The sequence below is a fragment of the Barbatula barbatula genome (assembly GCF_947034865.1).
Source record: "Barbatula barbatula genome assembly, chromosome: 7".
NCBI lineage: Eukaryota > Metazoa > Chordata > Actinopteri > Cypriniformes > Nemacheilidae > Barbatula > Barbatula barbatula.
The window spans coordinates 17,020,446-17,044,447 of record NC_136770.1 but is presented as its reverse complement, the minus strand read 5'-3'; the positions used below and the strand labels follow the sequence as shown (position 1 = coordinate 17,044,447).

General features: G+C 40.0%; 1 protein-coding gene and 1 pseudogene across 4 annotated transcripts in view; one reads left to right on the top strand and one right to left on the bottom strand.

Moving 5' to 3' along the window:
- The window catches only part of pik3r3b (phosphoinositide-3-kinase, regulatory subunit 3b (gamma)), a 135,561-nt gene extending 117,683 nt beyond the window's left edge, over positions 1-17,878 (top strand). For 2 of the 3 annotated variants that reach the window (XM_079460453.1, XM_079460452.1), the window contains 9 exons: positions 10,177-10,288; positions 11,996-12,094; positions 12,184-12,364; positions 12,908-13,033; positions 13,196-13,338; positions 13,422-13,598; positions 13,691-13,765; positions 13,878-14,048; positions 14,206-17,878. In XM_079460453.1, coding sequence (XP_079316579.1) covers positions 10,177-10,288; positions 11,996-12,094; positions 12,184-12,364; positions 12,908-13,033; positions 13,196-13,338; positions 13,422-13,598; positions 13,691-13,765; positions 13,878-14,048; positions 14,206-14,407 — 1,286 coding nt within the window. In that variant the 3' untranslated portion in view covers positions 14,408-17,878. Of the gene's footprint in view, positions 1-1,342; positions 2,034-10,176; positions 10,289-11,995; positions 12,095-12,183; positions 12,365-12,907; positions 13,034-13,195; positions 13,339-13,421; positions 13,599-13,690; positions 13,766-13,877; positions 14,049-14,205 lie in introns of those variants that run through there. The other variant, XM_079460451.1, reaches the window with a different exon arrangement.
- Positions 17,879-20,705: 2,827 nt separating this feature from the next.
- LOC306896762 lies at positions 20,706-22,352 on the bottom strand (annotated as a pseudogene). Its single transcript has 4 exons — positions 22,236-22,352; positions 21,784-21,874; positions 21,078-21,464; positions 20,706-20,831 (listed from the first exon to the last, which is right to left on the bottom strand). The product of its transcript is annotated as an uncharacterized misc_RNA (transcript).
- Positions 22,353-24,002: the final 1,650 nt, after the last annotated feature.

Genomic DNA, 24,002 nt, shown 5'->3' with positions numbered 1-24,002 from the left:
CTTTTTTGATTGCTTCTTTTAGTATTGGATTAATATCTCTTGCTTTTTCCCACAATCTTGTGTAGACGTCCCAAAGCAACCAAATTAACAAATGTTACTGCACATGCACACATTCACGGACTGCCCTTAACCTCAGGTACAAATTCACAAATAATAGAGCTTGTCCGATGAAACGGTCTATAGACTAAAACTGTTTGACTACCTGTATATTTGACCTCTTGGTGCAAAATCCAGTTTATATTGTAGTGTTCATATGGATGGTAAAAATGTACTGCAGTTGGTTGGTCATTAAGGTTTATGTGGAGCTGCATTGTTGCAAAAGCTGTTAGCAATACATTTGAGTCCAAACTAGACATTGTCACGTCTCAGATACAGATTGACCCAAACACATGTGTTGATCATGAATTTATAGCTCATGTGAATGCAATTTATATGGGCCTGTGGCATTTATTACTCACTCAATATGCATTGCGTGTAAGTGATTAATATTTTCCCACAGCTTTTGTGGATTACTGTGCCTTTTCGGTTGCTTGTCATTGTTTTGGTCCATCTGTCCATGCTGAAGTGAAGCATAGGCAGTGACAATTAAGCAAGTTTGACACAGTTGACAAGGACAGCCTTTGTCAGGCACGAGCCATCTGGAGGGTCCTCCCTGTCTTTCGTTAAAGAGATGCAAATATTGTCATCCTTTTTCCGCTCTTGCCACAGAGGAGGGACATCCTCTCTTTTAAAGGATAGATCAGACAGATGCTAACAGAGGCAACTGGAAGACACAGAGGGAGGCAGATCCACAAAATAATTATTGTTTTATTGCAGGCCACCAGCCATTGGTGCATTAATAAGAGGAGAGATATTTACAGAAGGTGCAACACTGAATAACAGGATAAGTGTAATATCTAATATACACGGATGCCATTTTAACATTTATAATGCATACAGGAAATTCAGTTAATACTACTAATAACTTAATTTATTATTTGATAAAGGAGAGACACACACATGTGCACAATGCATAAACGTGCATGTGTTACTGGGAGGATGAATGTGAACAAAAATTGTGACATCTTTTCTCCAACCCTCCTTCTGTTCCCCATCAGTTCTGCGCATCATAGTAACGGCTCGTAGCTGTAACCAATAGAGTGTCGACTTCCGGTGCTCTGACACGTTTATTGGTTGTTGAAAAACACGCGGCTGCCAATAATGTAAATTTAAAGCCGTAAAATCGGACTTTTGCAACTTGGTTGAAAAAATATCGAATTCTGATTGGCTCCCAAATCAAGAGTGTGCGTGCAGCACATCACCCAGCAGTGCGAGTGATCCGGTCTGAGGCGAATCCACTGTGTGCCGGTGAAGGGGTGTAGAGTTATGATGTCACTATGGGATAAAACGGCGCCGCCATATTTGTCAGATTGGGCAAAAGTAATACTAAATTGATTATCCTTTACTATTGTGAAATATTTTTGTAGCAATAATTGGTAAAATTGCTAACCGTTATCACGAGGAGAGCACTTTCCTCCACGATTGTCTGTTAGAATAAGTCTCCCCCCATGATTTGGGCAGAGAATGGACTCGTCCCCGTGAAGTGAAAGGGCCGGTGGAGCTGGCGTTCAGAGTCTGACTGAAATGAAGTCTACAGTTTCGTCATGGTAGGACGGGGTGGATAGTAGAGCTGGTATCTACTTTCTATTCTGTCGTAGTTTGTAGGTTTTTTAATACAATGCTAGCTCGAGTGATGTCGCATGCGAGAAGCCTGGTGCTTTGACCGATTTAAAGTCACGCAGTCGTTCTGAAGCAGGCATTCGGACTGTTGAAGTTTAGTGCTCCGTTTAATTCTACGAAATTCTTTACGTCTCCTTCATTTGGCGGTGTTGAAAATAAAAACAATTGGTGACAGACTACTCGATCGCCAAAGGACTCTCAGACCATGTACAATACAGTTTGGACTACAGAAAAAGAAGATGACGACTGGGGGGACGTGATGATGCCGTATTCCACCGAATTAATATTTTACATTGAGATGGATCAGCCTCCAGGTAGATATAACACTGAATTATACGTAAGCTTTTGAATGCACTGTAAATTAAGTTCAATCTCAACAAAGTCGCATTATAGTCTGACGTTAGTCTTTTGGAGCACTGGTTGTCTGCCTAGACAAATGGATACTCGTATTCCCTAATGGATTTACCTCGTATTGTAATTTTAAACGGCAAGTTAACGATATAGCGTTTAAAAAAACCGTCAAAACATTTCGTCATACTAAAACAGGTCATGTTTAATGCGCCTATACGTAAGCTTAAATATTTAGTTTCTGCAACTAACATTTGCGATGCATAATAGCCAACAACTTTTCAGTCAGACAAATGAGCATTTACCTCAGAAGCATATCTTTTCTATATATATATATATATATATATATATATATGTATATACAAAACAATCGGGCTTCTTTTTTAATATATGGGGTTCTTCTAATTTGGTCCTGTACATGGTTAAATGAGCATTCGTCATAGAGAGATAGTGTTACAGGTCCTGCTAACTTACCTGCTATATTCAGTATGTCCTCAGGAGATCTGAACGGTTTGCATTACTCGCCGCGAATTGTTTAGATATGCAAAATGTGGAGGGATCCAAATGCGTTCTCTGAATTGGTTTGTCACCTTAACCGGTGTTTGATTTACTGCATGGGCTTTGTTCACCTTTCTACAAGTCGTAGCGACCAGGCTAGCTTATCATCATTGCCTCTGTATGCTCTGCTTTCTCTAGTCTATATGCTAAAACCCTGTCGGGGTGTCTGAGTAAGTTCGACAGTTTTTCAAATGTTACTTTTAGGTGTTCTGTACTTCTGCAGTACCATTCAGATGCCATTTATTAAGCTCTGACACCATTTTATTGCCATTGACAATTGTGTCAGACTGGAAACAGGATCCTATTCAGAAGTAACAAACAAAGTTGACAATGACTCATTAATTCATGCCGTTAATTCTTGATGGGTTGGGACTGTAAAAAGACAGATGACACTTTGAAAGCATGAAATGGGAAAAGAGACCTTGTTTAACTTTAGGCTTGCGTGAGACTGTAATTTCTTGTCATTTATGTGAATGGTTTTAGCACTGACTTTGTTTTACTTGAATAAAAACAGGTTGTAGTGGATTTCATTATATCAAGTCACTATTTATGTTAATGATTTTTGTCACATTGTTAAAATGGCACTGTCTTTCCGTGTCTACACAGCCTACGCTGTTTCTGTATCCAAACACAGCCCGATTCCCACAGCGAGCCTGTGAATTTGAAAAGGATGAATCATTTTATTACATTTATGGCATGCTGTCCGTTGTCGGAGAGAACAAAGCTTAACGCTCGGTCATAACCTCCTCATTTCCAAGAAAATGAACAGCGTCGGACTGAACGAATTTGGCAAGCAGGATTCTGGGTTGAATAGCCCTTCGATAGCTCTGCCATGGGGATGAATGAGCACAGTGCTATGAGATCAACCCACACATGAATCAAATCTTTCATTCTGGGCCATTGCACACAGGTTTATCAGATCTGTCCTTTCTTTCTCTCCCGTTTGTCCTCTGTCCATGTAGTGTCAATAGCCTCCCATCGAGTTATCATCTGGCTGTTCTTACAAACTCACAATTCTTTCCGAGATGATTTTTAGAGCCACTACGGGACAGTTAAATCTGCCTGGATCATGAGAAGATGCATAGATGAGAGAAACTAATAGGGACTGAAAGAAACAGGATGAGGGTCCAGTGCAGATGTTCATTAACAATATTTATTCTAGCAGATTTGAAATGTGAAAGCTTCCTGGGCTGCACCGAGGTACTTGGCCCTGTGTGTGTGTGTGTTCGCAAACATGCAGGCGTCCGCTTTGTTCCGTTGCAGTGTCCATTGAGCACAGGTGCTACGCCTCCCCCAGGAGAAAGTTGGCCACTGTCTCCGAGGGCCAATGATGTGTGAGTGTAATAAAGGTTTCCGTGTTCCTTTTGCTCTGTGGGCAACAAAAGTGCAGTGACACCAAAGAAAACGTCAGCTTTGTACATTCCTTTTAATGGGCATTCGTATGATATAAGAGGTGGAAACGTCACTGTATCTCTCTTGATACATGGTCCTTTGTTCTGTGCCATTTCAGCTTCTCTCTTGGATGTATTTGAGTGTTTTCATTCTTAAACATGTACAGAGAATTCGTATTTTCTGGTGTAAAGGTTTCCTTTGTAATATTTGATTTGCAACTATTCAATCTATAAATACACATGTCGTTTATATTTCTCTGTACACGCACATGGGCTTTATGTTAAAACACTTGCAATCCATTTTATGTAATAATTACATTATTTATTGCAAGTGTTTTGACAACAAGCAAGTTTAGAGTCTGTAAGTGGTTCAGTGCATATGTCCTGCTTTGTGTCCGTCTCTGTGTATGCTAGTGTTTGAGCCTTGTCTTTCTCCGGGAGGAGCGCATCCCCCTCCTACATCGCTCCCAAGAGCTTTGCGCTCTCTCTTTCAGTCTCATATGGTTGTGTCCACCTCCCCTCCTGCTTTCTCATTGGCTGTTGCAGACTTCTCCATTGAGAGGGTTTGTTAAGCCAGCAACATCTGAATTTAGGAGCAGGGATTTTCCCTCTGGCTTTAGTCTGAAAGGCAGAGCGAGCGAGTAAGCAGGGAGGGTGGAGAGAAAGCGAGAGAGTGTGGGAGAGAGAGAGAGAGAGAGAGAGAGAGAGAGAGAGGGAGAGAATAAGAGGACTCGTGTCACAGACAGCTGAGTGCAGACTGTATACATGCAGCTGAAAAAGGAACCAGAGGAGGACGGTAAGGGAGACAGACTCTTTTCCTCTGCTTTTCTGTTGTCACTTTCTTTGGTTTTGTCTTTTCTTTCTTATGGCTTTTGTAATTCTCCGAAGAGACTGTCAGAGGAGCACAATGGCAATTAGTGTTTGTCCTATTGTGTTGGAAGTGACACCATTAATGGAACTACGCACTGTGGTCGGCATGAATTAAAATAACTCATTCCTGGATGTGCAAATAATTGTATTTATTTTTGTTGTATTTGAAATTGATTATAAGGTTCTTCAGGATAAGTGTCTTAGCCAATCATTTCAGGTGGATAGTGACTTTTATAATATGTATATGAGCATCGCTAAGCCTGTATTGGTTTATGAGTGTGGTTGTGAGAGTCCCCGATTGACTATTTAAACCAGACATGTTCTTGCGGTACTTAATTCATTCCTCCCGGACTGGGACGTGGCAGCGCACGCTTGCTAAACCTCTCAATGGCATTGTCATCTCTCTTTGCCACTTTCTCTTGGCTCGCTTATGCACCCACTCCATACAAACTCAATATATGTGTGTGGTTGTCATTACAGTTGCCCCTGAAATGTAACTTGTGGATGCAGAGGTTTGTTTGTGTCTTTAAAAGTACAGAACAATGAGATTAGTTTTGAGTTGCATGCTGCCATTTATGTTTGAATTCTAAATGTGCTGTATGGCTTGATAAGTATTTGGCATTGGCTCTTAAGCTTTGTTCACACTGACAGTGACTTGAGACAAAGCAACAAGATTTGTTTAATGTTCAGTGGGAGCTTGGTTACTTCCGGCAACACAGTCAAGAAAAGTTGAATTGATGAAAATGCAGAGCGTCTTTTTACAGTGGCTACCAACAGTAGACAGCTAAGCTTACCTGAGCCTTATCTTGTCAGTTACTGTGGTAGAATAAGTGTTGGCAAGATCTTTGCAGTTAGTCATTTTCTAACTTTATTTGGTAGATGTATGTACCAACGGAAGCAAGTAGCCATTTGTGCTCTTGGCTCAAGCACTTTGCTGCAGTGGTAAATTGCATATTATTCTTGTTCACATCGTAAATGTTTATGACTTAGTGTGATTTATTTAGAAAAAATTCCCTCCGAGAGTGTTGGGTTGTTTAAACTGATTCAGAATTAACATTATACTACATAAATATGTCTTACAGCAATGACTTAAAAAACACAATTTTAACAACCTAGTAAAGAGATATTGGTGATGTGCAGCAACAAAGACACTGGCAATGTGAACAGGGCTTTGGAGTTAACCTATGGATGTGGAGTTTCTTTGTTCAGAGCTGCGCAGCTAGAATGGACTGCTCTGCAGTGTTGCCTTACCCCTCGCTCCTTTCTTCCTGACATGATCAATTCTTCTTCCTGGTCACTTTCTCTGCTTCCATTGGCTTATGTGTGCTTGTTCTTTAGAGAATAAGAACATATAAACACAGATTTTTAATTGATTTTACTTAGTTTATTGCTTAATGGTTCACATTTATTAGGCAGAAATTGTGATTTTGCTTGTGCTTGAAAATCGAAACAAATGAAACCTGTTTCTTTTGTCATTTCGATCACCCCATCTCTCTCTATTGTTTGCCATAAATCAAGATTGTAGTATGTCTGGATTTGAAAATGGTAGTTTTAATTTATGGCAGAGCATGGCTATGTGGGCTTTCCATTGTGTGTCCACGCTGTGATATATCTGACACTAACACAGAACGGGATGAGTGCAGTAATGAGATCACCTGCCTCTTTCTTGCCCTCTTTCCCTTTGTTATCCCTCGTTCTGTTTTTCCCTTCACACACTCAAACAGTAATTCACAAAGATATCTGTGTGTGTGTTGTACAGAGGTGGTCGTACACTTGCAGAAAGAGCTGACGGTGGAAAACTGGTGGGCAGGAATTTGAGGTTTCTGCTGGGCTGGTGCACCTGCATTAGGCTGCTGTAGAGAGAGTCAGAGAGAGGGGGGTCATTTCCCTTTCTGGTGGCAGGCTGCTACTTTAACTCTGATAGGGGCTTTGTGACTAAATGAAATGCAAGTCTTGCAAGCCACTAAACTGCTTTTGAAACGTGTATACTTGTAGGAACTTGGCTTGCAGGTTCTGTGTGCCTATGTGTTTATTGTGCATATGGCGGTCATCAGCTGAGAAACAAAATGTTAATTATTAAATTAGCTCTTTAATTCAAAGTCAATGTTTCAGTAAGTGGAGCTAGTGATCACCAGGGTTTACATTTAAATGATGTCCACAAGGGGGCGCTGTTTGGTGTAAGTGTAATCTTTAATTCAAATAGATTTCTATTGCACTTTTCACAGTTTTGCATTGTTGCAAAGCAGGTTTACAGTAAATGCACAATTGAACAGATAGTGGAGACAAAGGAAAATAATAAATGTGTAGAATACATGATCTTAAAGTGATACTCCACCCAAAAATTGAAATTCTGTCATTAATTGCTCACCCTCAAGTAGTTCCAAACCAGAATACATTTGGCAATATTTAAGCAACCAAGATTTTGGTTGATTTTAGTCATTAATTGTTTCCAAAGGTAGCCCAGAACTTATTGTTTTCGTAAATAATATAAAATAGCTTAATATGTTCTAAACTATGGTATTCAATGATGGCCCAGAAATGTCAGTTGCTAACATTCATCCAAATATCTTTCTTTGTGTTTAACAAAGAAACAAATTAATGAATGCAGGTTTGGAACAACTTAAAGGTTGAGTAAATCATTTTGGGTGAATTATCCCTTTAATAAATTGTAACATGTTTTATTGTTATTTGAGGATTTGAGATCTGGATGTTAAATCTAAAGTGCATTACATTAAACATTTACCCTAGGATTTGAAGACATTTCCCATTTTTTTAGGTAAAACAAGTAAATCGTTTTTACACCGTTCTAACACTTACATGTGATCGCTCCAACACTTCAGAAGCAATGAACAAGGGGCCAAGTGGGTATATGTAGATATTAATATGGTAATCATTGTGTCCCTGTAGAGGGATGTACATTGTCTCTACAGAAGCTGACCTGCTGCACAGATACCCCCGAACAGGTGGCCAATGTTTCCCTCAAAGTTTGTTCTAACAGGAAAATGTGCAATAAGGCTATAATTTAGACTTCCAAAATGTATTTCTTTCACATTTATTTTGCGGAAATGTACCTTTTCCTGTCAAGGCACCATGCCAATCCCTCTTAGGCCAAATGAAATGTAGTCAGTGTGTGTGTGTGTGTGTGTGTGCGCGCACCTGCAGAAGCAGAGTTTGGGCGGGGACATGTCTGTTGTGCTAGCTTCATTTTCACTGGTCAAGGCTGCTCACCCCACCAGACTAAGGTGTTGCCTTTGGGCCAGTGGAGGGAGGAGTTGTCCCTGTGCCCGGGTCTCTAAAGTAGACTCTCTAAAACCACTGCTTTTAATTAATGGTTCTCTCAAAGAAAGCCATTCACACACCCATTTGCCTGCTTGAAGCATTAAAGAACTATAAATATAAAGAACTTTTAATAATGTATTTATGGTTGCAAAGTAATAAAATAAAAACTTCCTGGACATGAACAGAGTACTCAAAATCATGCTCTTTCATTTTGATTTATATTTCTGAATCACTTTTCTCTATGCTTGTAATGTATAAGCTTTAATCTCCATTTTATAGTCTCTGAAGGTGTCAATCGGGTGCAAAGCAGTGAGTAGTTTTATTGTAATGACCTCCCTCCACTCCTGTCTTTTTATTTGCATACCAGTAGAAGTTTCCTTAGCTAGAAGAACCCAGAAGATTCTAGAATCGGCTCCAGCTTTTACGATATTCCTGTGCTCTCTTGTTCTGTGCCCTCCCCCTCTTTCTCTGAGAGCGCTGCAGCCCACTCCCCCTCCCCGTCCCGGTATAGATATACACCCAGAGCGGGTGCAGCCTTGTCTCTGCTGTGGCAAGGACAGGTGGGTGACTGTCAGTACTGAAGCTATATTTTGTTTTTAAATGCCTAGATGTGGTCATTTATACATTTTTGGAAGCGTCATTGGCAATATCCTGTACCTCTTTGCGGGCTATTTCCTAAAACAGTTTCACTAGTATTTCAAGTCATTGCCACCTCAAATAAGTGTCTCAGTGATAAAGTTTGGGGTATGTCTTTGGTTTCACTTAAAAGCTTACTGCAGCTGTTATTTGAGCAAGAATAACACCCATGCATTGAGAACCGTGCTGTGTTTCGAGGTCGATGTTGCAAGCTTCGACTGGGTCAGGTGGGGGTTAGTTTGGCTTGGCGGTAGGTGCGAGGCATGAACACTGCATCTCTGTGATTTTCAGACGGAGTTACAGCCATCACTTTTTCTCTCCGTCTCAAATCTTGCAAGTCTTCGCCAGCAGCACCTGACTGAGCACTTGCAGGTTTACTAAAGCCACAGCACCAGCCTCACTCACAAAAGTAAACTGCAAGCGCCTTGAATCCGGATTTGTTTAGACTAGCTTCAGTCAAGCAAATTCTTAAGTTTAAAAAGTCTAGCTCAGATATTTGACCGTATAAGCATTGACTCTAGATTTGTTCGGACAGAAGAAAAAACAATAAAAAAGAAAACCCATGCTGTGAAGCATACTTTTATAAGAATACACTGTTATACTACGTGTCTGAGAAGCACATGCTGGTAACCCCTGACCCACAAGACAGCAAGAGCAACATCAAACTTAACTTTCCTTCACTTTGTTGGGGCAGCTGTTGTTTGCTCTTGCAGACGACAAAGGAAGTGCCACATGCAAAGAAAAGAATTGCAGTCCTATTCATTACAGATTCAACAAGTAGCAGAAAAGAAGTAATTTGGCTTTTGTTTACAGTTTGTACGGACTAACCAGAATATGTTGCTGTTGCATTTTCCATGAAATCTGACCTTTTTGCACTTTCAGTGGAATTCATTAGTTGTGTTTTCCGAAACAAGCAACAGATTACGTAAAAGCATCAGGGGGCTGAAGGTAAAAGGCATTCTATGGGAAAATAGAGATGACGTTTCTTGGGGCTAAAGGTCTGAAGGGCGAAGGCTGGGCTGTAACCTATTACTAGTTCTTGGCGGGCAGCAGTCCAAGTAGCCAACCTTCTTAACAGCATCACTATCCAAACACCACGTTGGAGGTTTTGTTCTGATTTGTAAGTATTATTTGTTTGGCTAAAGTAGCGTTTTGTTGAGATTTCTGCAGTATATCTGTGTTTGTTTCGGGTGAAGCTTTGTTGAATTCTTGCATTTTTGTGATTTCAGCTCAATTTTGTATTCTCTTGGCAGCACAAATGTATTTATGGGGATTTTCTGCGTATTGTCGCACTCTAACAATATGCAATGATTTGTTCCCCAAGTTGAGGATAAGAAGATTAGGTTTTTCATTTTTGTTCTCTTTTCTTCCGCAGCGCTTCCTCCGAAACCAGCAAAACCCATGACACCAGTAAACGGTAACGGTGTGAAAGAAGCCGCCAGCGGTTCATTACAAGAGGCAGAATGGTACTGGGGAGACATATCAAGGTAAGACTCATGTGACACTCACTGAACTCCATTTCTTGCTTGATTTTAGCGTTTCCATTGTTTTAAAATCTTTATATTTATGTAATGAGCCATATATTAAAGAGTGTAAAACTCACTAGGTCACTGCTGTAGTCAGGTGATCATTGACCAGTGTAGAGTACATGCAAAAATGTACTTGTTCATCAGCAGATGTTAGACGTTTCTACCCCCCTAATCACTTTGTTTTATATGGCTAGCCTGAGGTTGAGTCTCACATGCAGCTCTGCAGTGTCATGTCGCGCATTCTGACAAAGCTTCTGTGCTCTGCTCTGCCAGAGCCAACTCTTTTCTTTCTTCAGGGGAGCCAGTGAAACTTATTTTGATCTTCTCCCTTTCTGTTGGCTCACTTGTCCTGAAGGCATGTATGCTTGGCAGCAGCTGTACAAAAGCAAAAAGCCAATGAAATGGGGGAGAGATAAAGTTTTAGAAGAGGGGTGTTATTTGCATTATTTAAAGGGAGGGATAGAAGAACCCCAAATCTCTAAAATGTCAAGCAGTCTGGCCAAGTTCCAACAGAGCCCATAAAACTCTCAGGTTTTAGCAGATTAGTCTGCTGCTTAGTTACCAGCTTTAGACCCGTTTGATGTCGTGCAAGCAGAAATTCTGCAGATGTTCTCTCAGAGGCTTTTAGTCTTATCTGGAATCTGTTTTCTGCGGCTGACTAGTTTAAGAATGAAAGAGTAAGTAGTCCTTAAAGTAAAGTAAAACTACCAAACAAATTGATGTGGTCCATTTGAAATTGAAATGCATGTGTATGGTTTTGCAGTGAACGTCTCTGATTGTAAAACTGGAGTGTTATACTTTTATTTTAGCCTAAATTCTGTGAAATGGTGTGAATGTGTAAATTATTAATATCAGTTCAAAAATATTTGATATTAGTAGCCATCTTTATCATCTGCAGCATGTAGAATTGCCTTTCATTCATTTAATAGGCTTTGCAAGTCCCATCCTCTTTGCTGTTCAATATCTTATGGAAATAGTGACATTATGAAAATCAAATGGGTTTTGAAAACTCATCACATGCTAACCTCAACAGTGATTTTGCTGATTCACTGTAACCTAAAAATGTGCACGGTTCCCACAGCTCCTAATGTAGGAACTTTTGTAAAGCTGAGGTTTTCTCCCCTTCAAGGTGGGAGCATTGCTTTGTCATGGGGTTCTTTCTTTAGCACCCCAAAGCAGGCTAACTATACTCTCCTCCTGAGAGCCAAGGTCAGCTGAGCTCCAGCATGACTAGGCTTCTGGCCGTTAGGCACAGACAGTGTGGGGAGCTGGAAGATTCCTTCCAGACAGCCTAAAATAGAGAGGGGCAAAAAGAAGGTATGCCTTTGAAGTTGGACTGCTCTTCTTCGGGTAGTCTGAAGACACTTTTAAAGCAGCAGACCAGACAAGAGTGTACATGTGGATGTGTAAGACAGTTTTACGGTTAAACTATTCCAAGAAACTCTCCAAGACGACTGTAGCAGACACCATGGTAATGGACTAATGTCTTTGCCCTCTGCCAGTCAAAATACAGCCATCTGAAAGTGAAAATGGTGGTGTGAATGATGCTTTGTCTGTCAGCCCTTTCCACTGTGTAACTAGCCAAACACAACCTGTTTTAGCCGTTATTGCTAAACCTTTCCTGTTGTGGCTCAATTTCCTCATCGCTTCCTTTGAATTTTTCAGGGAAGAAGTAAACGACAAACTGAGAGACATGCCTGACGGTACTTTTCTGGTACGGGACGCCTCCACCAAGATGCAGGGTGATTACACGCTAACGATAAGGTAACTTCAAAACTAATTAAAAATTGTTCTGGCAGGTTGCGTTATACATTAAATCGTTTTTGTTAATCAAACAACTCTATTTCCTTTAGGAAAGGTGGAAACAATAAGCTAATAAAGATCTACCACCGGGACGGGAAGTATGGATTCTCAGAACCCCTCACGTTCGGCTCGGTGGTGGAGCTCATCAGTCACTATCGGCACGAGTCTCTGGCCCAGTACAACACCAAACTGGATGTCAAGCTTATGTACCCCGTCTCCCGCTATCAGCAGGTAAATAATTGGCTTGGCTTTAGATCGAGGGTGTGCAAACGACACTATACCGTTAAATCCGTTGCTTTTCCACGCATTTCCACATTGTTTTCCTGCCCTAAAGAGTGCGTATGGTGAATGAAACGTGCCGCTTGTTGCAAGTAAAACTGTCAAGGCAGCAGGATGCTTTTGGCATGAAATATTACTTTGTTTATTGCCCCAGCAGTGCTTAAATAATTGCACACATCCACAATGTCAAAAGGCCATCTCGGCATTTATTCACTTCAACCACCCACCCCTCACTCACTCTTGCCCTCCCGGTATCTTTCCAAGACGCACAGGTGCTCATTATTTAGGGGTTTCCACCAGAATATCCCTTGATAGGCACTTACGCATTTGAAGATTCTTAATAATTCCTAAAAGTTAATTCGTGAAAATTAGCTTTTACTCTGTAAGCTAAATTTGCAACATCTTGCTGCAAGCGTTTCCCCCCATCCCTCCCATGTGCTTCACTCCTCTAAGCAGATTGTATCAATAACAATGCATTTCTTCTCTCTCTCTCAGGATCAGCTGGTGAAGGAGGACAACATTGATGCAGTGGGGAGGAAACTCCAGGAATATCACAATCAATATCAGGAGAAGAGTAAAGAATATGACAGACTCTATGAGGAGCACACAAAAACCTCACAGGTAAAGACTCTTTAAGCATCTGATCAATTAACAACCAACCTGTTAGCTGTGGCGTTACACACCACATACAGCTCAACTCAGCATGGACACTATATTTAACCAGTCAGCTGCAGAGGTCCAGCGGTTTGAGGTTGATCTGTTGACTTGATCTTTTCTTTGCAGGAGATTCAGATGAAACGTACCGCAATAGAGGCCTTCAACGAAACCATCAAAATCTTTGAAGAGCAGTGTCACACGCAAGAACGATATAGTAAAGAATACATCGAGCGATTCCGCAGAGAGGGCAACGACAAAGAGATTGAAAGGTACGCACAGCTACACCCATTCAGCTTTACATGGCACTCCAGTGAAGGTCCGTCTTCATTTCTGGTTTGTTTTCGTTTCTCAGGATCATGATGAACTATGAGAAGCTTAAGTCTCGTTTGGGTGAGATTCACGAAAGCAAAACCCGGCTTGAACAGGACCTAAAAACGCAGGCAATGGACAACAGGGAGACAGACAAGAAGATGAACAGCTTAAAGCCAGACCTCATTCAGCTAAGAAAGATCAGAGATCAGTACCTTGTGTAAGGGGAACCTTTGTTTACAGTTCATGTTTAAATAAATAAAAAATCCACTGTGTGTATATTAATTATCATCTGCTTTTATTTCAAACCAGTTGGCTCAACCATAAAGGTGTTCGACAGAAACGAATCAACGATTGGCTGGGGATCAAAAACGAGAACACGGATGAGTAAGTTTATCTAAGTAACAGTTTCTCTACGTTTCAGTCATTAAGATGAGTTTGATTGATGATTGGCACAATTATAGCATCCGTCACATTTCCCTCTGATTTCCCTTCACAGAGCCTACTTTGTCAGTGAGGAGAATGAGAATCTGCCACACTATGACGAGAAGAGCTGGTTCGTTGGAGACCTGAACCGCACGCAGGCAGAGGACTTGCTTCTTGGCAAACCTGACGGAGCGTTCCTCATCCGAGAGAGCAGCAAGAAGGGTTGTTACGCCTGCTCTGTTGTGTAAGTATCCACATGCATTACCCCCACATTGTTTCCCAATTGCACATGTTATGCCCTAACCTCACCCGGCATTAAATCAGTCACCTTTATCTTTACTGTGTCTCTGAATCTGGTTTGAAAACAGCTTGATAATAAGATCTTTCATTCCTCTCTTTAGCGTGGATGGTGAGGTGAAGCACTGCGTCATCTACAGCACGCCTCGTGGCTACGGTTTCGCAGAGCCCTACAACCTGTACAGCACTCTGAAAGACCTGGTCCTGCACTACCACCAGACCTCGCTGGTCCAGCACAACGATTCGCTCAACGTGCGGTTGGCGTATCCCGTGTATGCACAGATGCCCTCAGGCCCCCGCAGATGAAGTCTCGCCCCCCCCAATAAAACTGTCTAAACTCTGGCGTGGGGGATCGGTTACTGAACAAAATAAAACCCTACCAACAAAAAACACTTGCTGCAACCACCTTGGAGTTATATATTTTTACAAGAACATTTTGGAGGGCATTCTTTCTAAGGACTGCTTGATTTGCACAAGGAAGTTTAAAATGTTTGTGAATGTGAAAAAAACAGCAGAAAGGAAGCAGAGGAGGCGAGTTTCAGGTGACCTGCGCTGCTACCTAAACTCCAGCTGGGACTTTTTACTTGCTTCAGTTTTGATTTAAGCTTTTTCTTTATTCCTGCCTGTGGTTTCACTCAACTTTTTTGTGTTCCTTTGTATTATCTTTGCAACATTTGTAAACTAAATGTATGGCAGGAGAAATATTTAGTTCTGTTCTAAAAAAGGCAAAAACTATGTAGCAAATAGACGACTGACACTTTTCCAGAGTATTCTCACAGTGACTGCTGCTGAATAAGGGATTGGGGGATGTTTTGGGAGGGCACAAGTGAACAGGTGTTGTCTTAAAAAGGCTTGTTTTTACACTAACTTTAGAGATTTTTGTTTTCTGTCGTTTCTAAGCAAGATTAAGACAGTTACAGTTCAGTACAGAGACCAAAGTTGGCATGGGTGGAGGACTTTTACCTTTTTGTTTTACATTTGGCTTTTTTGGCATTTGGCTTATATTTTGAACAATAATTTCTAAAACACATTTTTATGCGAACTATTAAGATGGTTCAAACTATGTCCTATGAACGTAACCTCAATTCTTTTTTAGTAAATGTTTTTTTATAACCAAATTCGCATGCACAGACACAGTCGACATGAAGCACTTAGATATACAAAAGACAAGTGACCGCTGCACGTTTGTACACCAAATTTAAAAGAACAAAATGTAATGCGTGGTTTTAACTGATACGACAACTTATGCTTAATGTCTGATGAAGAAATATCGGATGTGTGTCATGGTTAGGCAGGCATGCAGAGAATGTCTCGTTCTTCACGGAGCGAAGCAATGCTTTTCAGAGCAGACGTGCTGTAGTACATACAGTAACTTGAAGAAAGTGCAATCCAGCTTTTGATGGTAGTCTGAAGTGGTCTGTCAGAGAGATGCACAAACGGCTCTAGGTGACATCAAAAAGCGATAATCACTTTTAAAGAATTGTGGGTTTCTTTTAGATATTCATACATCAAAATGCCCCTTATATAGTGTTTCTCTTTTTAGCAGGTTGACTTGTCTTGTGTCAGAAGACAAAATACAGTTTTTATTGTTTGGCTGCCTCCTGGTTGTAAAGTCGCACAATAAAACCTTTATGATGATGTGATGATCACAGCTATATGCACAAAATTCAGTGTCAGTACACACGTCACTTCCTATTTCTTGTTGGGCACTATGTTGTCCAGTTGTTAAGTATTTTAGTTAACGCTTCGTTTTTTTCAACACTTTTGAAAGACCTCTTACAGAATAGCTACGGCAGACTTTTATAGAGAGCAGACGTTTATCAGAGCACGCGGTTTCATTTATATTGTCTGTGTATGCAAACTTTCAGAAATACATCTTTACAGCCTTTGTATTAAGATCATTGGCTTTGCCAGCTTCTTTTCTGTGGAAGGTTAATTTGTTTCGTATCGTACAACAAACTTTTTAGTTTTTTTTTCTGATCCTCTAAATAGATTAGGCGGTCTAGATTTTTTTTAAGCTGGACCCCTGAGGGGTCCCCTGTCTATTACTTGAACTCTTGCATCGCTCACCATTGAATGTCTTTATAGTACATATATCCGTTTATTAAAACGCAGGAAAATCCCTTTTATGGCACAAGTGGGAAAGAGTTTAAAAATTGCGTTCGTGCATTTACTCTTGAAGACACGAAGCTTGTGTTTTACTGAAAGGAAATGGGGTTTATTTTATGTTCACAGAGCTCAAATATGACTGTTTATTGGAGTGTATTGACCAATATAGCACACATCATATTTTAAGAGTGAATTATTTAGACAAATGTTATGTTACACAATTCATGCAATGACCATACATAACTTTTATTGAAGAATTTTCTAAAAAATGTTTTAACCTCTTTTGTTTGTTTATGAGCGTTTTCCCAGGCATTGAGACCAAAGATTTGAGTTTGGTTTTGGTTTTCTTGGGTTGTACTAGTTTTAAAGAGATGCATTTATCTTTCTCCTTGTATTTCAAATGCCTTTCTTTCATGCAAACGTAATTTTGTGTCTTTGTTTTTGGGTTGCCATCGCTAACCCCTTGCTTGTCTTGACAAAATAACAATGTCCTGTCTGTATATTTAAGGGTTCATCGTAGTGCACTGTGGATTGGCTTGGGGTGCGTCTTTTTGCCATTCAAAAAACGATTACAATTTGTTTACCGAAATGAAATGTAGTTTTGTTAAGCCTCAAAGACTGGCCTAAAAGCAGCTGTATCTGTTTTGTTGATAGTTCATTTTTGCACTCATTATTTGGAAGAGGTAAATAGAATCTTGTGTGCCATCATATTTTTGCTTACCTTGAACCATCATTTGTTTGTTAGGTCACTAAAACACCTCTAAATCCGCAAAATCAACAGTTTCTATGTGTTTTCTTTACAGATTTGTTTTACATTCACAGACTATTGATCTGTAGTTGGAGTCGTTGTTGCTGTTTTTAGTTTTTACTTGGGAAACAGATATAAAGAAAACAGAAACTCTGTACCCCACAGTAATTTGTGGTTTAAGAAAAAGCGGCATTGCCGTTCTCTGCAGGGCAGAAAGCAGTGGGGTTTGTTGACTTTCTTTGTTCTTACACTCCAGAAAGCATGCAATATTCTGTTTTTCCTTCTGAAAGTTTTCAGGGACATGAAAAAGCATTGCATTGGGGATTCGTATGAGTGACATTTACTGGAGGAAAAAAAGCTTCTTTTGTATTAAAGTGGGAATGGGGGAAAATAAAGCATTATAACAAGCCAACAGAATCAGCAGTGCATTGCTTAAAAGCTCAGAGGCTTTGGGCATGAACCAAAACAACATTTTCCTATTTAACAACTTGAGTTTCAGTCAATCTCAGTCACATAAGCAGGTGTAATGACTAGAAGACCTGGTTAGACAAGGTTATTTCTGGACTGTTAGCTATTGGCCCCTTGTGCAATTCTGCAAAGTTTTATTTGCAGTCGGGTTTGAATATGTTGTGATTCTCTTTGGGAGTCTTTGTGTTCTTACCACATCTGTCCCACCGTGATATCCAGCACATTTCTTATAAAAACGTTTTTTAACAAAAAAAGAAAAAAGAAAAACTGTCACTCTCCTTCCCACTTTGACATACGTAAAAACCCAGCATGCTTCTTTGGTACTCTTGACTGTTGTTTTGTGTAAAAAAATCTTAAACATAAAAAAAGATGTGGAACAAAACTGTTAATTGTCTGTTTATGGTGTAGTCAAATATAAATTTTAATATAGCTTATAAAAAGACTGCTTTTTCAACTGAATGTGTTGGAGTCCTTTGTTGCAGCCAATACGGCAAAATGATACTGATTGCAAAAACTGAGACAGAGGAAACACCAGAAGCAATAGAAAACAGCTTACGATACCTTTTGCACAACCTGAACAACAATCACATTATTGACATGACAGAGTTTATTCTGCATTATATATATATATATATATATTTTGAGTCCCTTACACCAGCAGTGTTTCTCATCTCTGGACTTAAAAGACTCAGCTTGCGCAATAAGCCACAGGCCTTCGATGGCCAGAATATACACATAAGACATGTTGCTCCAGCTCTGGTCTAAAAATCCTTGTGTAACTAGTGTTTCATGTCTTTAAGTTATAGCACATGCATACACATACAGTCTAATATTTTTGTTCGTTGCATCAGGGGAACGAGCGATGTCAGGAATCCCCTCTCTCAGTATTTTTATTTCATTATTGCTTACTGGTATTCTTCTGTTTCAATGTCGACCACAATACAGCATTTTCTTGTATCTGTTACAATAGTTTGTATCGGTTGTAGAGTCTTTGTTATGAGGTGAACTCATGAATATACTTAATGGAACTCCACAATATTCAGTTCTCTCGCAGAATAAAGAAAATATTTTGTTCAAAGTTGTCTCTGCATATTTTTCAGGTTAAATTTATAGATGTTTATGGTTGCCTAATGTAACAAGCCAGTTTAACTTATTTCCATGTTAACAATAAGTATCATTAAAAAATGCATCATATAAATTGTAAGGATTTTATTTAGAAAGGCTATTGGTAATATAGAAGTTATATATGGTTATGACAAATAACAAATGTGAAGATTTACAAGGTTTTTCAAAAATGTAAAAATAATTGAAGCAATGAAATTAAAATGCAATCAAGTAAAAATGTATGCCAAGTTGATCATTTATAATATTTACAAGAATATATGGGAAATCTACCAGTGTGTAGTGAAGATGGTGAACGTTGTTATAAAGGCAATATATGAAGGCAATTGTTTTTTTGTTTGTGTCTTCAGTTGTTGCATTTATAAGCATTTTATTTTTCAGTCTTGCATATTTCTCAAATAATGAATTATTTTGGTAATGACGCATAATGGTCCTGGACAAGATCATCTGGCCTTGATGCATGTCCAGACTGTTCTGACCAGCTCGTGACTCTGGATCAAGGGCTGAGCTTTGGTAAAAAGCAAGTCTTTAACAGTCAGCAATGTAATACACTTTGTGCTACCACATGCAGCGTACACACCGCCGTCAAATGAAAAACATGAACCAAAAATATTTCGTATCTGATAATATCATTAGATATGTTACCAAAATGAAATGCTTTAAAATGTTTGGGTGTGTTTGTCTATACTGTAATATTTAAATATCCATCTCTGTTAATACTGTAACACTGTCTATAATAGTCTAAAAAGGGATAGTTTGGCCTTACGATTAAACTTCTGTCGTCATTTACGATATTGGGGAAATGTCCATTCAATGAAAGGCAATGGGGGCTGTGTTGTTTGGTTACCAACGTTCTTCAAAATATCTTTTGTGTTCTGCAGAAGAAAGTAATACAGCTTAAGAATCACATGAGGGTGAGCGATAAAAATGTTGGTTAACTTCCTTTAAATTGTAAAGCATCATGTAGCTAATAAGTTAAGGTACGTAAATGCTCGACGAAGTACAAAGTTGTATTTTTCTTATATGTCAGGCATACTGTAGCTGCTGTGAGTGTGTTATCCCGACCTGGCAGGCTCATTAAACGTGACGCGAATCATTGCAAATGGAGATGGGAGGTGCTGACAGCTCATATACGTTAATCTATAAAGGCCAAGGGGCAGCTGATCTTTACGTCCTTTATCAACTGCACTTGTCCGGTGGGAGCGATGGGTCATTGGAAGGGATGGAGTTTTAGCCCCCCTGTGTCACCTTGCTAGAACTTCAGAAAACACAGTAATAGCTAAATCAATAGTCTCCAAGTTATGCTGTTCAATAACATCGCAAGTTGATAGCTACGGTTATTAAAAGGTGAGGTTTCGCTCGGGCCGCACCCCAGATATTAATCTGCGATTTGATTGTTTTGCTGAACACATGGTTTATTTTTCCCCAGAGCTATTTCAGCCGCACAAATTTGATAGCTTTAAAGAAATTGTCGCCTTTTGAAACGGGAACATTTAAAACATGCCACGAAGGTTTCTCACCTACTCTAGTCTTCACAGACCAATAGATGACTGTTATATGCACAAGGTTGTTTAAGTGGAAACATTCATGTTTTAAAGGGTGGAGATATCCTCTAAACTGGTTATCTGCACACCTGATTTATCACTGCCAGTATTTTACTTTGACAGTATTTCACCTTGAAATATCCATATTTTTTATGGAGTGATTCTCACCCACCATTATCATCCATCAAGCCATCCAAACAGCTTCCTGCTGATTGCAGTCAAATAACTCAATTATCTAATTACTCATTACATCATCCTTTTACTTAATGGATGCCATTTTTTTCCTCTCCATTTAGTATTCACGGGCAACGGTCGCTCCTAATGAAAATAACGTTTTCCATGCCTTCATCCTTCCTTTATTTCATATTCGTCCAAAGTTTCCTTCATTTCGAATTAAATGTTGACTTTGTTTTGGTGCCCAGCCGAGGCAGATGTGCAGAAAGACTGTGTGTGACGCTGCTATCACGGCTTGAACGCTTCTTTTTCCTTACAGATTCTGTGGTTCGGAATTCACTTCAAATCTTATCACATTTCTCTTTGGAACAAGATCTGTTCATCCCTAAATCCCTTTTGCTGACTCGTTCTGCGTGAGTGTCTATGAGTGTGTGAGTGTCTATGAGTGAGTGTCTATGAGTGTGTGTGTGTGTGTGTGTGTGTGTGTGTGTGTGTGTGTGTGAGTGTGTGAGAGTGAGAGTGAAAGTGAGTGAGTCAGCGTGTGAGTGTGTGAGAGTTTGAGTGTGTGAGTGAGTGTGTGAGAGTGAAAGTGAGTGAGAGTGAGAATGAGTGTGTGAGAGTGTGTGTGTGAGAGTTTGAGTGTGTGAGTGTGTGAGAGTGAAAGTGAGTGGGAGTGAGAATGAGTGTGTGAGAGTGTGTGTGTGAGAGTTTGAGTGTGTGAGAGTGAGTGTGTGAGTGAAAGTGAGTGAGAGTGAGAATGAGTGTGTGAGAGTGTGTGTGTGAGAGTTTGAGTGTGTAAAGAGTGAGTGTGTGAGTGAGAGTGTGTGAGAGTTTGAGTGTGTGAGTGAGTGTGAAAGTGAGTGAGAATGAGTGTGTGAGAGTGAGTGAGTGTGTCAGACTGTGAGTGTGTGAGAGTTTGAGTGTGTGAGTGAGTGTGTGAGATTGAAAGTGAGTGAGAGTGAGAATGAGTGTGTGAGAGTGTGTGTGTGAGAGTTTGAGTGTGTGAGTGTGTGAGAGTGAAAGTGAGTGAGAGTGAGAATGAGTGTGTGAGAGTGTGTGTGTGAGAGTTTGAGTGTGTGAGTGTGTGAGAGTGAAAGTGAGTGGGAGTGAGAATGAGTGTGTGAGAGTGTGTGTGTGAGAGTTTGAGTGTGTGAGAGTGAGTGTGTGAGAGTGAGTGTGTGAGTGAGAGTGAGAATGAGTGTGTGAGAGTGTGTGTGTGAGAGTTTGAGTGTGTGAGAGTGAGTGTGTGAGTGAAAGTGAGTGAGAGTGAGAATGAGTGTGTGAGTGAAAGTGAGTGAGAGTGAGAATGAGTGTGTGAGTGTCTATGAGTGAGTGTCTATGAGTGAGTGTGTGAACTCAAACTCTCACACACTCACAGTCTGACACACTCACTCACTCTCACACAAATTAGAGTGCGAGTGTGTGAGTGAAGTGAGTGAGAGGGTGTGTGAGAGTGTGAGTGAGAGTGTGTGAAAGTAAATTAGAGTGCGAGTGTGTGAGTGATTGTGTGAGAATGCGAGTGTGTGAGAGTGCAAGTGTGTGAAAGTGAGTGAGTGTGTGAGTGTGAGTGTGTGAGAGTGTGTGAGAGTTTGAGTGTGTGAGTGAGTGTGAAAGTGAGTGAGAATGAGTGTGTGAGAGTGAGTGAGTGTGTCAGAGTGTGAGTGTGTGAGAGTTTGAGTGTGTGAGTGAGTGTGTGAGCGTGAAAGTGAGTGAGAGTGTGAATGTGAGAGTGTGAGTAAATTACTAATTCTATATGAAAACACAGAAATATTTATACTTATGAAACACAACATTTATTTGTTATATATTTATTTTTTATAATCATAAAACCTACATAAAACATACATAAATCCAAGATATATTAATTTGTATTCTATGAATACAATGAAATAATTTGTATACCGTACTGGACCCTGTGAATTGGGGTGGGGGAAAAACATATTTACTTGACAGGCATCATAAGATTCACCTGGACATTATTGGCTTTACTGTATCCAGGATTCCTGACAGATGATCTGTATATGTTGTTTTTCCCAGCAGTGATCTCCATTGAGGAGAAGCTGCTGAGTCTACAGTCAGGTGACATTTGTCTGACTGGCCTAGCAGCCCAAGGTCTCTATTCCTCCCAGCTAAAAGACAGACACCAGCAGTAAACATCAGAGCAAACCTGTTCTCTCATATCTTTCCACCATCATGGCAAGGATCTTTCCAGCCCCAGACAGACAACCTTCAGACAAAGGTCTGTGCTAAACCTTGTTTGACGGGACGTAGACCCCTGTGTACCATCAGATATCGTAACACAAGGCCTGAGCTTTGATTAATGTGTTCAGTAACGGGTGGTTATGACCGACTGCAATGTTGCAATGTTGACATCAGAATCCTTACAATGATAACTAATTTCCTACTAAAAAGGGGCCGCCCACATGTGATGCTTTTGTGCGTCTCTGTACGCTAAACTTTCCCTTGTGACGTCAACTCATGTGTCACATTTCTAATACGTCACAGGTACCTAAAGATACGTTCAAAACGTGCCGTGAGAAAATTTCATTTTGTTCCATTCTGTTGCTCACCATGGTATCAATCTGACAGTCATGAGAACATAAATGTAGGGCGGGACTTGATTTCATCCACCGACAACTGATTGGATCGTTAAGAGGTGAAAGATTTGAACGTCAGTTTGCAATCTGTCAGTCATTGCAGCCCCGCCCTCGCGCCATTCCTCGTGAGCGGAAGTGAAGAGCGGTCGTTTTGAGAGGTGGAGGAGGTTAAAGTTTTTGATTAAAGATTACAAGTGTAAATTAATTAAAAAATGATGTGCACGGATAAATCATTTATAATAAATACTTCACCCCTGTGTAAAACAATTAGAATGAGAATTTTTTCTTTCATGCCGACTTTAAATATATAAAGGTTACATTTTCAAAAATGTGTATATTATGTAGGATGGTTTTATATAGCAAACATTAAATACCCAAAAAACTATTTTTGACAGATGACATCATAGGTTGTTTGGTTGCCCAATTGACAAAAAAAAATCACTAAAAAGAGAAAAAAAATCATAACCGAAACAGACAACATATATTTACACAATTGATAAAATGTGGACCACTGTTAGAGCAAACAATTCAACATACACGATATTTGTAATAAACTTTAAATCTGATATTGAAAATAGCTTTAAAATAAACACCTTCACTTCTACAACACTATTTAGAAACTGGTTTTCTTCTCCAAATCCAAATTCTTCCCTAAAAGGCAATTTTGTGGGAGCAGTACAACTTTGTTCTTAAGGCTTAACCTGTCACTTGACATTTTAGTGGAAAGTGAAGCACTATCCTCAGTGACAATGTTGACATAAGGGTGGTGCTGGCTGTGTGAAAGAGGGTAAAATTACAGGATATGTGGTGAGGCCTCTAAAAAAATCTGCTAAGTAATGTTTATAAATATAGCAGTGACCTACAGGTCCCTTTCAATGGCCTTCTTTTAACCCTGTGCCTATTAAAGCTCTATGATGTTGCTTTGCGGTGTAGTGGGCAGCCTCTGAATGGGAGCTAGTGTTCATCTGGCCAGGAGGAAGGACTGTTACACTTTAACGGCTGTGTTTGTCCACCCTGCGCTCAGGTTAAAGAAACTCTGCCGTATTTGTTCAAGTCACGGCCTTGATTTTTTGATGCCATGTGTTAAAAAAAACTCCAGTTTCCCCAGCCGTGACTGCAACTGACAGGAAAGCCACAAC